The following is a 14230-nucleotide window of genomic DNA, read 5'->3' as shown; positions in this document are numbered from 1 at the left end:
GTGCCAGGCTGGGTCACAGTGTGTCCTTCAGCTGAGAGAGACCGTGCCAGGCTGGGTCACAGTGTGTCCTTCAGCTGAGAGAGACCGTGCCAGGCTGGGTCACAGTGTGTCCTTCAGCTGAGAGAGACCGTGCCAGGCTGGGTCACAGTGTGTCCTTCAGCTGAGAGAGACCGTGCCAGGCTGGGTCACAGTGTGTCCTTCAGCTGAGAGAGACCGTGCCAGGCTGGGTCACAGTGTGTCCTTCAGCTGAGAGAGACCATGCCAGGCTGGGTCACAGTGTGTCCTTCAGCTGAGAGAGACCGTGCCAGGCTGGGTCACAGTGTGTCCTTCAGCTGAGAGAGACCATGCCAGGCTGGGTCACAGTGTGTCCTTCAGCTGAGAGAGACCGTGCCAGGCTGGGTCACAGTGTGTCCTTCAGCTGAGAGAGACCATGCCAGGCTGGGTCACAGTGTTTCCTTCAGCTGAGAGAGACCGTGCCAGGCTGGGTCACAGTGTGTCCTTCAGCTGAGAGAGACCATGCCAGGCTGGGTCACAGTGTGTCCTTCAGCTGAGAGAGACCATGCCAGGCTGGGTCACAGTGTGTCCTTCAGCTGAGAGAGACCGTGCCAGGCTGGGTCACAGTGTGTCCTTCAGTTGAGAGACCGTCACAGTCTGGCTCAGGCTCCTGCAGCATTGATCATCCTCCAGTCCGTCTCTCCTCGTCTCCCATTTTGTCTCTCTCTCCCGTTCACCCTTTCTTCTTTCGTGCTTTCTTACTTCTTTGCAAAGATGTGAATCAATCGCCTGTGGATGGCAGGCGCTACGCACACACACACACACACACACACACCTACCTTCTCAGTCGCTCTTTCCACCCTGTCTGTTCTCCAGACAGTGATCATTTAGCCTTGACATGTATTGTAGAGAAAAAAAAATCGGAGCTCCCCCCCTCCCTTTCTCTGTCTCTCTTTCACTCGCTTTCCTTCTTTCAACTGCCTGTCATTAATGTCCAGGTGGTACAATGAAGCAACGCTCGACAAGAAAGAAAGAAAGAAAGAAAGAAAGAAAGGAGAGCGAGGGATGAATTGATGGATGAGAGGATAAGGGCTCTGTGTCCTTCTCCTCTTAAAGGTTTGTTATTGTACGTCAGACACTACTGTCTCCCAGTCATTTTTGGTGCCTGTTTTAGTCTGAAAGCCGACCCCCACGTGCTCCTTTTGTATAGGAAAGCAATAAGGCTCCATTCAATGCAAGTGAAAGGACCTGCCATCCACAGGGGCCAGGGCCTGAGAACTCCCATTCTTCAGCCCGCAATCTAATTGGAGCTGAAATGAAATGGAGGTTTCTTATGAAAATAGGCTTTGTTTGGGCGCAAGGCTGGTAATTCATAAACAATACGCGGGGCTCCATTGTGCAGATGATAATGTATTCATTCTGACGAGGATGGAGGGGAATAGGCTCGGGCCGAGTGTATATAAGGGAGGACGGGATGATGGGAGGGAGAGATGGACGAAGAATGAGGAAGGATGGAGAAACACTACTTAAGGGAGGAGAGGGGAGAGGAGGAAGAACCACCCACTGACATGAATGAGCGGGGGAGAGAGGGAAGGGAGAGACAGAACGAAGGATTGACTGAGCGAAAGAAGAGTTGATGAGAGAATGGAGGGAGGGGTAACAGGAGACGGTGAAGAGGAGTATAAGCATATTAGGAAGGACGGAGAGACGGAAAGAGAGGACCTTAGAGAGGGAAAGAGAAGACTTTAAAGGAGAGACACGGAGGAGGGAAAGAGAAGACCTTAACTACATCAGATTTTCTCCACTCTGAGATTACAGGGAGATGAAACAGACGAGCAGCGGCTTAGACATTCCAAAGTTATGAGAAATGAATCAGCATAGAGTGGGAGGTCTCTCTCTCTCTCAGAAGCTGTGGGAGGGATGATCTGTCTGTTCTGTGGCAGAGGATGCACCTGGGAGCAGACTCCCTCCATGGTGTCAGAGATACAGGAACTGGACCAGGAGGTGTCAGTCAGAGGTACAGGAGCTGAGGTGTCATAGAAGCTGGATCTTGAGCAGAGGAGCAGCCGCCAGCTCCTGATGGACCTCGACTCGACTATACTCTACTGTACTCGACTGTACTCGACTGTACTCTTGTCTACTGTACTCAACTGTACTCGATTGTACTCGACCGTACTCTACTGTACTCTTGTCTACTGTACTCGACTGTACTCTACTGTACTCTACCTCTATGCGAAGGGATGCCTGACTATAACTACTTCTTCTACTGTGCACAAGCTGATAACGAGTCACTGATCTGATGTGGAAGTGCTGGAGTCGCAGAACTGGACAGGAGAACAAGAGGAGGACGAGCCATGTTTTTCTTTTCTACCGGACAGAACGAGGGAGGAGAAGGAGGCGTGGGTCAGCCCGGAGCCCGCAGGCCGACGGAGAGCTCATCTGAGCAGAGAGGAAGAGGAGGCGGAGATGGGGAGCTCATCTGAGCAGAGAGGAAGAGGAGGCGGAGATGGGGAGATCATCTGAGCAGAGAGGAAGAGGAGGCGGAGATGGGGAGATCATCTGAGCAGAGAGGAAGAGGAGGCGGAGATGGGGAGATCATCTGAGCAGAGAGGAAGAGGAGGCGGAGATGGGGAGCTCATCTGAGCAGAGGAAGAGGAGGCGGAGATGGGGAGATCAGGTGAGCAGAGAGGAAGAGGAGGCGGAGATGGGGAGATCATCTGAGCAGAGGAAGAGGAGGCGGAGATGGGGAGATCAGGTGAGTCGGGATGCGTGAACCTCCAGATGTAGAGTGACCGTCGGGATCAAACGATCGGAGCGGGTCATCTCACGGCGAGCTGTGGATACTTGATCCGTACTCTCACGGTGCTTGAACAGCACACGCTCACGCCAGCAAAACTTCAAGCTTTCATGTTTGAAGTGAATTTCAGTCTCTCCAGGCTCATTTGTGTAGTATAAGGCTGTGTGAATTTGCGTCTAACAAGTCAAGAACTGGAAACTATCACAAGATGCGTGAGGGATATGTCCCATGTTTAATGAGATCTACTGCATGTAGGGTCTCTGCCATGTGACAGCACACCTGTTCAGTCATGTCGTGGTTCGCAAGGACTGTTGGCCTAACAATGCTTTTTACCACCACTAGATGTCCTCATCGCTCAATAGATGGGCAGTAAGAGACACCTCAATTGGTTGGTTATATGATATGGTACCACTAGATGGCAGTCACACAGTGTGATCGCAGCCTGTGTCACATTCTGGAGTGGAGATGGGGTATTGGTGCAGTCATTTGTTTGTATTAAACTAAATCAGTAAATTGGAAAACAACATTGGTAGAAAAAAGGAAATAATAGTTGAATGATTCTTCACATCCATAGACAGTGTGCAAATGGATTCCAAATTTGCATACATTTTATGCAAAGATATTTGAACCTTATTGATTATTTGTGCCTGCATGAATACATAAGCATTTGTGTGCATGCCAATGTACACAGTAACCCATTCTGCCACATGTGTTGGAACATAGGCATGGGTCTGGGTGTAAAGTGCATATTTGTCGTCTATAAGTGTTTATTTATATGCAGCTAAGTGTGTGTGTGTGTTGGCGTCAGCGGTCAGCCTCAAGTGTTGCCTGGCACTGCCAGCCTAGTAATCAGGTTCTGGGCAAACTGGGTGGCAGGGAATGCTCTGAGTCGTTTGATGGAGATTATCCCAAAATTATCCCCGAATTATCCCCGGAATTACGCCAATCCAGTTGGAGAAGGAGGCCATGTCCGTTGACATGCCGGTGGAGAGGTTTGGGACGGAAGACTACTTGTGTGTGTGTGTTAGTGTGTGTTTACTTGTCAAGAGGCAAGGTATCGAAACATATTGAAAGGAGGGGGATATTTGGATGGGAAAGTGTGTGGGAAAATTTGTGTGTGTGTGTAGTGGGTCTGGCAGTGAGTCTGGCAGTGTTGGTACAGTAGGGTAATGGAGCATGCTAATTCACATCAAACAGTCATTAGCAGCAGATCTGGCTGCACATACTGGAGTCACACACGTGCAGCTGTGTGTGTATATGTACATGCGTGTGTGGCGTGTGTGCGTGTTTGTAGGTGTGCTTTTCTTAACTTGTACGAGGATGTGAGTTTCAGAAAAAGAATCAAAGCTTTGCTACATTTGATATGCAGTTATATGTGGAATAGAGCACTACTTAAATGCAGTTTAAACAACATCATAACTTGAAAAGAACAGAAGTCACAAATTAAAAAAGTAAAAAATGTCAAAACTTCAATTGCCACGTTTGAGGGGTCAGATGGCTGAGCGGTTAGGGAGTCGGGCTATAAATCAGAAGGTTGCTGGTTCAATTCCCGGCCGTGATAATTGATGTTGTGTCCTAGGGCAAGGCACTTCACCCTACTTGCCTCGGGAGAATGTCCCTGTACTTACTGTAAGTCGCTCTGGATAAGAGCGTCTGCTACATGTAAATGTTTGAGGTATTGTTTTCACCCCCCAAAAATCTGAAAATAGTTGGTCCAAATTGGACCAATTTTCTCCAGCCAGGAGTTACCCACGTTTTTAGAGAGAGAGAGAGAGAGAGAGAGAGAGAGAGAGAGAGAGAGAGAGAGAGAGAGAGAGAGAGAGAGAGAGAGAGAGAGAGAGAGAGAGAGAGAGAGAGAGAGAGAGAGAGAGAGAGAGAGAGAGAGAGAGAGAGAGAGAGAGAGAGAGAGAGAGAGAGAGAGAGAGAGAGAGAGAGAGAGAGAGAGAGAGAGAGAGAGAGGTAACAGAAGGTTAAGTGCTCTCCTTCGGCTGCTGTATGTCCTGCAGTGTCTAGAGTCTTGCCCTGCTGGTCAGAGGAAAGAGGGAGGGAGGAGGTGGAGGGGTGGAGTAGCACTAAACTGCCAGGGTCAAGGTAAGAGGTGGCGGGGGTAAAATGGGTATAAGATGGTGCCACCCCCCCCCCCCCCCCCTCTCCCCTCCAAGTCCCTTACTTACCTCGCACAATGGGACACACACACACGTGCGCGCACACACACGTACACCGAAGCACGACAAGAGCCACAGTCCCAGCGGGCTATGAACTTCAGTGTGGCTGTTGCCATGGCGATGTGCTGAGCTGGTGACCCCTGACAGCTCCTCCTCCCCGCGCTGGGCTTCTGAAAGAGATGATTGACAGGTGTCCAAATGCCAGCCAGCCGCACAGCAGATGAACGGGGGTCCGGCAAGTCTACTTTACATTCACTCTCTGTGAGGGGTGTGTGTGTGTGTGTGTGTGCGTGCTTGTGTGCGTGTGCCAATCACCTCAGAGCAAATCCAAAGAGCTGCAGAACTAAATTCAATTGTACCCTCACATTCTGACTCCAGATAGAATCGACTTCACCCTTAATGAAGACTGTAGACAAACCTCACAAATGCAGAGAGGAAGAAGGGATGGCTGTCCTTTGTCAAGGTGTGTGTGTGTGTGCGTGAGCGCATGTGTGTGTGTCCATTCAAGTCCTCTGTCACTGTCTTGGTCCTGCTTTTACAGAAGGATAGGTCTTATCTCGATCACACACAGTCACACATTAACCTCCTCTCTTATCTCCTCTCTGGTCATTAGTGGCAAAACCATTAACGTTCTATTGAGGAGTGTGTGTGTGTGTGTGTGGGTGCCTCTCTGAATGTGTGTGTCTTTGGGGGTACATGTGTGTATGTTGGTGTCTCTTTGTATGTGTGTGCGCACGCGTGTTGGTGTGTGTCCGTGTGTGTGTGAGTGTGTTGTGTTATCGACGAGCACATGTGGCTGTGATCTGCTGAGTTAGTGATCTGATACGATAACATTCTTAGCCATAGAGTGTGTGTGTGTGTGTGTGTGTGTGTTGTGTCCATGCATGTGTCAGTGGATTAGCTCCTTTAAAGCTTTTCAAGTGTTTGTCACAGAAAGATGGGTGTGTGTTTAGAGACCCTGCCACTGTACAGAGAACCTCTCTTCTCACTGACCTTCTCTGTTGTCTTAACCCTGATGTTCAACACTGACATTTCCATTGACCAATCAGCTGCTTTTAAACAGCCACTTCAGACATCTCCACTTCATTCAGTAGTCTTTCCATAATGTGCTGGAGGTGTGCTCACCTCAACATCCTGCCCACTTATACCACCAGCCATTGAGAAAACAGACCCTGCAATTTTCGTTGACATTTGAGTGAGAGGGAGCCGAGGTTTGTTAGGGTTGTTGTTGTTGTTGTCGACAGTAAACATGTGTTGACGTGGAGAGAGAGAGAGGGGGAGAGAGAGAGGGCGAGAGAGAGAGGGCGAGAGATAAAGAGATGAACTGACTCTCTCTTTCTCTCTTCCTCTCTTCCTTTTTTATCTCTCACTCTCTGTCTCATTCGACATCTCACTCTTTTTCTGTCTCTCCTCCTCTCTCCACTTCTCTTTCTACCTCTCCATTTCTCTGTCTCTCTCTCCACAGTCTCACAGGTTAAATGAATAATTGTGCTGCTCTTTACCACAAACAGAGAGGAGTGTGAGAGAGAAAATAATAATAATATTTGGGCAGTGTAATGGTGGTCATGTATTTAAGTGAGCTCTCCTCTTGTCCTCCTCTTCAACACTAAGTGCTTCTCACCACCAGCACTCACCCTAAGAGCAGGGCACCAACGATGACCCCTCTGTGTGTGTGTGTTTGTGTGTGTGTGTGTGAGTGGGGGGGGGAGTTGCATGTGTGTAAGCATGTTTGATTGTGTATGTATGTGTTGGTCTGTTTGTATGCATGTGTGGGTCTGTGTATGTAGGTGTATGCGTGCGCTTTTAACTTTTGATGCATGTGCTGTGACCATGCAGTGTAATACACATGTAGTGTAACAGAAATCAAGCATGCCACAAACACGCATAATGTAAACTTATTCCATGAAATTCTATAGCTAAAGAGAACTATTAAGAATGTGTCCCCTGTGACACATTTCTATGACAGGTGAATGACAAAGCACATAGCTCTTACATTGGTAGAAACCCCATTCGAAAGGTAGGGTGACACTGCAACCTGCTCATGTTGTGCTGCTGGCTGCAGTTCTCCGTCTGGGCCTTAGGGGGCGCTGCAGCTACAGTGTACCACCGCAGTGCTGCTTCCCTGACAGAATTACGTTAGACTGCATTATCTAAACACTCAACAAACTGAAATTTAATTTAAGGAGTTGCCCAATCCCCCCTCCTCCACCCCCTCCCCCCCTTTTCACTTCTGTGATTTGATTGGCCGATTCAGGGATCCCATTTGCTCCTTCTGGAGGCAGCAGTAGGGGTATCTATGGTCCTCATCCACTCTCCAATTGAATCAGACTCAATTTGACCTTTTAAGAAAGCATGCTGCGTACTGTTTAGTAAGATAGAAATGTGGAGCTGTGTGTGCTCGGCATGCACTGATAATGTGTGTGTGTGTGTGTGTCCACAGTCTGTTATTTACAGATGAATGTGTGTGTGTGTACATGTGTGTGTCAGCTTACACTGAAGAGGAAGACAGTGTGTTCTTATTTATCACAGAATAGACCAATTAGTGCTAGCAGGGTGTTAGCAACGGAACAGGAAGCTGAGTGAATGTGTCATTGATTAGCAGGATTTGGCTAATCACCACAACTCATATACTCACACGCCCAAGCTAATGTCAGCTGCGTCGCATGCAGTAGGCTTCCTCTCTCTCTCTCTGTCTCTCTGTCTCTCTCTCTCTCTCTGTCTCTCTCTCTCTCTCTCTCTCTGTCTCTCTCATTCTCTCTCACTCTCTGTCTCTCTCTCACACACACACTCCTTTCAGATCCAGTGTAGCTTTCCTCTCTTCTTTCCCCATATGCATCTGTCTCTGTGTTCTCTCACTCCCTTCCTCTCTTCTTCCTCCCTCCCTTCCTTCCTCCTTTCTTCCTTCCTCCCTTCTTCGCTCCTCTCTTCTCCAAACCTTTCCTCCTATCCCCCCTTCCACGATAAGTTGTAGGGAAGGCATGTCGAGGATGACTTCCTCTAGTGAAGGAGGGAAATAAAAGAACTCTGTCTGTAACCAAAATAACACGTTCTGAGAACTGTGAAAGGTGCTGATACACATGTGGACACGCACACACAGACGCACACACAGACGCACACACAGACGCACACACAGACGCACACACAGACGCACACACAGACGCACACACAGACGCACACATAGACGCACACACAGACGCACACACAGACGCACACACACATGCACAGACACACAATCCCTCAGTTCACCATGGCTTTGCTGTTCCTTAGTCTTGAGTTTTTTATCTGTCTCCCTCCTATCTCCTCCTCTCTCTCTCCCTCCTCTCTCCTCCTCCCTCTCTCCTCCTCTCTCTCTCTCCCTCCTCTCTCCTCCTCCCTCTCTCCTCCTCCCTCTCTCCTCCTCTCTCTCTCTCCTCCTCTCTCTCGCTCTCTCTCTCTCTCTCTCTCTCTCCTTCTTCTTGTACTCATCTCCTCCTCTCATGTTACTGACCCTGAGGTCTCCAGTGAAACAGCTATTAGTTATCATTTTAATTAGCATCTGTTAGCCACAGTGTGGAAGACAGCTGGAAGCTGAAGGGGGAAAAGTGTGTGTGCGTGTGTTAGAGAGAGTGTCTCTGTGTGTGTGTGTGTGCGTGTGTATTAGAGAGTTTGTGTGTGAGTAAAGGATGGCAGGGGGCAAACACACTGGTTTTGATTTGTTGTATTACTAATGTGACACTGATTATACAGGTCAGGGTAAAACAAAGCAGTGACGCCGCTATGATAATACTGACGCTAAACAAACAGGCCTGTCGCACACACACCCCCCCCCCCACACACCCACACACACACTGCTCGCAAAGAATCGACAGAGATAAACTTTGTGATAAAAACATGACCAGAAAACACAGATACACACACACATACACTCACCCACTGAGACATAAAAACACAACCAGAAAACGCAGACACACACAGAGACTGAGGGTCATGGCAAAACATCTCACAATTACCGGAAAGCGTGGGGCATTTTTTCAAGAGAACCCTGCTGTTGCCATGGAGAAGAGGGGTTATTGTGTTTGACCTATCCTATCATGCTGGCTTCGGTTGCTCGACTGTAATTTTATATGAGAAAAAAAAAATCTGTGTGTTCTGTATGGATTGATTTATCCCTATGTTTATGAGTAGATAAGTGCACTGATGTTTCTGATGGATGGTTATTTTGATAGACTCCATCTTTTGTCTGCTTTGTGTTTATCTAGGCCACTGTTGATGTAGGGACTTCTCTGCCTCTTATCCTCACAGCGGGATGTTCTTTGTATGTGTGTGTGTGTGTGTGTGTGTATGTGTGGACCCATGCTATGTTCTTCTTTTGGAGTGACTGTTCGTCATCGAGCGTGGCCAAAGCATGTTAGCCAGGGTGTGCTTCGAGTGGTATTCATGTGGGTGTGTATGGGTGTGTGTATATGGGTATAGGTGTGTGTGTATGGGTGGGTGTGTATGGGTGTGTGTATATGGGTATAGGTGTGTGTGTATGGGTGGGTGTGTATGGGTGGGTGTGTATGGGTGTGTTGGTAGCCACAGCAATACTCTCACAACCGTCTCCCAAACTGGAGGTCTCCAGGATTGCCCAGTGTCTCCTGACCCCCTGCCCCCGCCATGGCCCACTTGTCTTGGGTGAGTGAGCAGAGCTAGAGCCCAGCGACAACAAGCTGGAGCCCCCTCACAAGGTCCTCCTCAGGAGGAGAACCCCATCACAAGGTCCTCCTCAGGAGAACCCCATCACAAGGTCCTCCTCAGGAGAACCCCATCACAAGGTCCTCCTCAGGAGAACCCCATCACAAGGTCCTCCTCAGGAGGAGAACCCCATCACAAGGTCCTCCTCAGGAGAACCCCATCACAAGGTCCTCCTCAGGAGAACCCCATCACAAGGTCCTCCTCAGGAGAACCCCGTCACAAGGTCCTCCTCAGGAGGAGAACCCCATCACAAGGTCATCCTCAGGAGAACCCCATCACAAGGTCCTCCTCAGGAGAACCCCATCACAAGGTCCTCCTCAGGAGAACCCCATCACAAGGTCCTCCTCAGGAGAACCCCATCACAAGGTCCTCCTCAGGAGAACCCCATCACAAGGTCCTCCTCAGGAGAACCCCATCACAAGGTCCTCCTCAGGAGAACCCCATCACAAGGTCCTCCTCAGGAGAACCCCATCACAAGGTCCTCCTCAGGAGAACCCCATCACAAGGTCCTCCTCAGGAGAACCCCATCACAGGTCCTCTGACCCAGACAGCAGCACACTGACCAGAGGCCAGGCTGAGTACATTCTGACGCAAAATGTCTCTGCGTACCCGGTGTTTCTGTGTCAACGACACGTCTAATAACGCCCTCCTTTTAATGGGGGGTAATCATGAGGTGTTGTTCATGTTACAGCAACTCAGTTCCCTGTACTGACAGCGGGCTGTGGGGAGGTGAAACTGAGGCTGGCAGGGTGAGGTCGGTGGACGTGGGTCAGCTGATGCTGTATTCATACAGGATGAACCCACTTTCCCTTCCTGTTGCCTAGAAACGTAGCCCAGGTATCATGGAATATGGAGCAGTGAACTCTCTGTCAGGTGACTGGAATGCACATTATTAACCCCCGTGATCACTATAATACATCCACTATTTGAAACAATTATCGCTTGGATCACTATTATATATCCCCTATTATATATCTACTATTATCCACTATATACACTAGTATATGTCCACAATTATATTTCCACTATTATCCACTATGACCCTTATGATGAGACTTGTCCTTGAGAAGTAATATTCTTCTAAGACCCTTTTTTTAATGTTTGCATTGTACGTCACAAACATTTGGGTAAAACCCACATATTTGAGGGAAAAATTAAGAGAACATATTACTCTTATATTTAGTCATTTAGCAGACTCTCTTATCCAGAGCGACTTACAGTAAGTACAGGAACATACAGTATGTTTTATTTATGAAGTGTCGAGCACTTCATTAACAAACTAGAATTACACAGCTAATCCTGAGGATGTTTACATTAGTATATTAATAAGAAGCTTCTCAGCTCTATTGGTTGGACAAAAAATATATATATATTCAAGACGAGTATGGTTACAAACTAGGTCAAATGTCCACTAGTGGACATACATGTACTGCTAGGTCTCAGGAGGTTAAAACCTATAAACCAATCAGATGACATATCTGACTATGCTCTAATGAAAGGCCAATAAGGCAGTAACCTGTGCAGTAATCCCCTCCAATCAGCTTTGTTTGCTTTTGTTACCGTGCAGATCAGAGCCTTCTGAGGGGCTAATGATATGTGATAAGCTTGTGTGTGTTTAAAGTTGTGTGCGTGTGTGAGTTTGCGTTTGTGTGTTAGACATGGGCTTGTGTATAGACAGGTAGAGAGGAAAGTGGCCCAAAAAAATAGTTTTGTCTCTGTCTAGTTAGGGTGTTTGTACCTCTGTGTGTGTCTGGGATTGTGGGGTAATTTGAGGGGAGAGATGGGAGGTGGGTGGGAATCTGTCAATCATGTGTGTGACAGGACTGGACAGGACCTTGTATGGGGTGTCATGTTGACCAACCGACAATGCAGTAGGGGGTGGGGCAGGGAGGACTGGGGGCCAATGAGGGGTCACTATCCGTACCACTACACACACACACACACACACACACACACAAACGTGCGCACACACACACATGATGAGTGACGAGGTCATTCAAGAGGTGATTCAATTCCGTGTGTTTGGGTGTGGGAAGATTGTGTGGCTGTCCTTATGAACCCTGCCATACACAGGTCAGCAGAATAAGATGGAGAATCACAACACTGGGAAGGACCTAGCCTGGACGCTATTGTGTGTGTGTGTGTGTGTGTGTGTGAGGTGTTGGGGAGTGTCCTTCAGTGTGTGTGTGTGTGTCCTAAATGTTCTAGTGGTGCAGCAGGTAGCCGCTGTGTACTCTCTCATGTACACTCTTACCATCTCCCCCCCTCTCCCCCCTCTCTCTCTCTCTCTCTCTCTCTCTCTCTCTCTCTCTCTCTCTGTGTCTAAGTAATCACCTGATGTGTGGCGAGTGTGTGTGTGGTTTGTAGACAGGCAGCGAGTCGGACAGCCGTGGTTGTCTCTGCTGACCCTGAAGGCCCCTTGAGTGGGAGGTGACATTGCTCTGTGACCCGGGGGACTTCCATGTTCACAATAAACGTGCTATCTCGTTCTTTCTCTTTTTGTCTCTCCTTCACTCTCTCTCTCTTCTTTCTCTTTCAGCCCCTCTCATCCCCCAAGGCTTGGGAGAACTTACCTTGACACTAGGACGAGCGGAGGTGATGTTTATGCTCTGCTTTGTGTATGAATGTACGTGTGTGTGTGTGTGTATATGTGTGTGTGTGTGTGTGAGCGTGTTCAGCATTCACCTCTGACGATGTCTCTTTACCAGGACAAAGTATTCAACGAGAACACGGGCCTTCATTTGCAGTCACTCAAGTTTTTGTTGGGACAAGATATGAGGTAGTGGGGGACCTGTCTCTGAGATGAGGTAGTGGGGGACCTGTCTCTGAGATGAGGTAGTGGGGGACCTGTCTCTGAGATGAGGGAGTGGGGGACCTGTCTCTGAGATGAGGTAGTGGGGGACCTGTCTCTGAGATGAGGTAGTGGGGGACCTGTCTCTGAGATGAGGTAGTAGGGGACCTGTCTCTGAGATGAGGTAGTGGGGGACCTGTCTCTGAGATGAGGGAGTGGGGGACCTGTCTCTGAGATGAGGTAGTGGGGGACCTGTCTCTGAGATGAGGTAGTGGGGGACCTGTCTCTGAGATGAGGTAGTGGGGGACCTGTCTCTGAGATGAGGTAGTAGGGGACCTGTCTCTGAGATGAGGTAGTGGGGGACCTGTCTCTGAGATGAGGTAGTAGGGGACCTGTCTCTGAGATGAGGTAGTGGGGGACCTGTCTCTGAGATGAGGGAGTGGGGGACCTGTCTCTGAGATGAGGTAGTGGGGGACCTGTCTCTGAGATGAGGTAGTGGGGGACCTGTCTCTGAGATGAGGTAGTGGGGGACCTGTCTCTGAGATGAGGTAGTAGGGGACCTGTCTCTGAGATGAGGTAGTGGGGGACCTGTCTCTGAGATGAGGTAGTGGGGGACCTGTCTCTGAGATGAGGTAGTGGGGGACCTGTCTCTGAGATGAGGTAGTGGGGGACCTGTCTCTGAGATGAGGTAGTGGGGGACCTGTCTCTGAGATGAGGTGAATGTCTGAAGGAGGGGAGGGATGGGATCACACTCCACACTAAATGCATAATCTATCATCTATAGTCTAGAGTCTTTCTCCTGTCTGACCATGTGGAGGTAAATGAAAGTTGGGGTTAAGGTAGGAAAAGAGGGTATAGATTTGATAAGTGTCTTGTAATCTGTGTGTGTGTGTGTGTGTGTGTCGTTGTTAGGCAGCCCAGTGGGGACTACCATCTGTTAGTGATGGGCAGAGGGCCGTTGGAAGAAGAGGGCCAGTGACAGGCCTCACCCCTGTCACTGGCAGCTGTTGTGTGTGTGTGTGTGTGTGTATGTGTGTCTAAGGTCTCAACAGACCATGCCCAGACCTGTAACAGCCATCATGATGTGACACATGTAATTTAAAACAAATTGATTTCTACTCCCCCCCCCCTTTCTCCCGCCTCTTTCCTCCCTCCCCCCTGCTCCCTCTCTCCTAAACCCCTCCCTTCTGTTTTCTCTCTTTCTCGTTTAATGTAGGCTGACTAGCATTGCACACTACACTACAAGCACACTACATTGCAGTGTGTATCATGTCCAGGTAATTCCAGTCATCAGGGGAAACGCCATCTTGAGGAGAGGAGGGAATGACCAGAAACAGGAGAACGGAGAGAACCCCTTCAGACTGGTTTCCTGAACACAGATACATCCCAGTCTTTAATTAGAAGCCCTGCTGAATACAGAACTGAATTGGTTTGACCAAGCTTTGTCTTTGTCCAGGAGAGAGAGACAAACAGGGAGAGAGAGAGAAAAGAGAGAGAGAGAGACAGCAGAGAGAGAGAGACAGGAGAGAGACAGAAAGAGAGAGAGAGATCAAGTCAGATGGCGTCCTGTCTCTGGGCAAGCGATTGTCCACCATTTCCAAATTCTTGTGCGTCCAACCACAAACGTCTCAGGCCCAGACCACTAAGACCCTCCACAGCTCAGAAACTCCTCCCAGTAACCCCCCCCCCCACATACACACACACACTCCCCCCCCCCCCCCCCACACACACATACACACACTCCCCCTCCCCCCTCCCCAGGGCCAGCCG

The 14230-nt window shown here is 49.1% G+C and overlaps 1 protein-coding gene across 1 annotated transcript in view; it reads left to right on the top strand.

Annotated features, from left to right (window-relative positions):
• Positions 1–13857, top strand: part of arhgef7a (Rho guanine nucleotide exchange factor (GEF) 7a) — a 33219-nt gene extending 19362 nt beyond the window's left edge. The window contains exons 22-23 of the mRNA XM_084688347.1: positions 12209–12264; positions 13677–13857. Of these exons, the coding sequence (XP_084544473.1) occupies positions 12209–12247 (39 nt within the window). The 3' untranslated portion in view covers positions 12248–12264; positions 13677–13857. The remainder of the gene's footprint in view (positions 1–12208; positions 12265–13676) is intronic.
• The last annotated feature ends 373 nt before the right edge of the window (positions 13858–14230 follow it).

The sequence above is a fragment of the Hypomesus nipponensis genome, chromosome 23 (genome assembly GCF_054491055.1).
Source record: "Hypomesus nipponensis isolate SF chromosome 23, ASM5449105v1, whole genome shotgun sequence".
NCBI classification, from domain to species: Eukaryota; Metazoa; Chordata; class Actinopteri; order Osmeriformes; family Osmeridae; genus Hypomesus; species Hypomesus nipponensis.
Note: the sequence above shows the minus strand (reverse complement) of the source record. Positions and strands in the feature narration are given on the sequence as shown.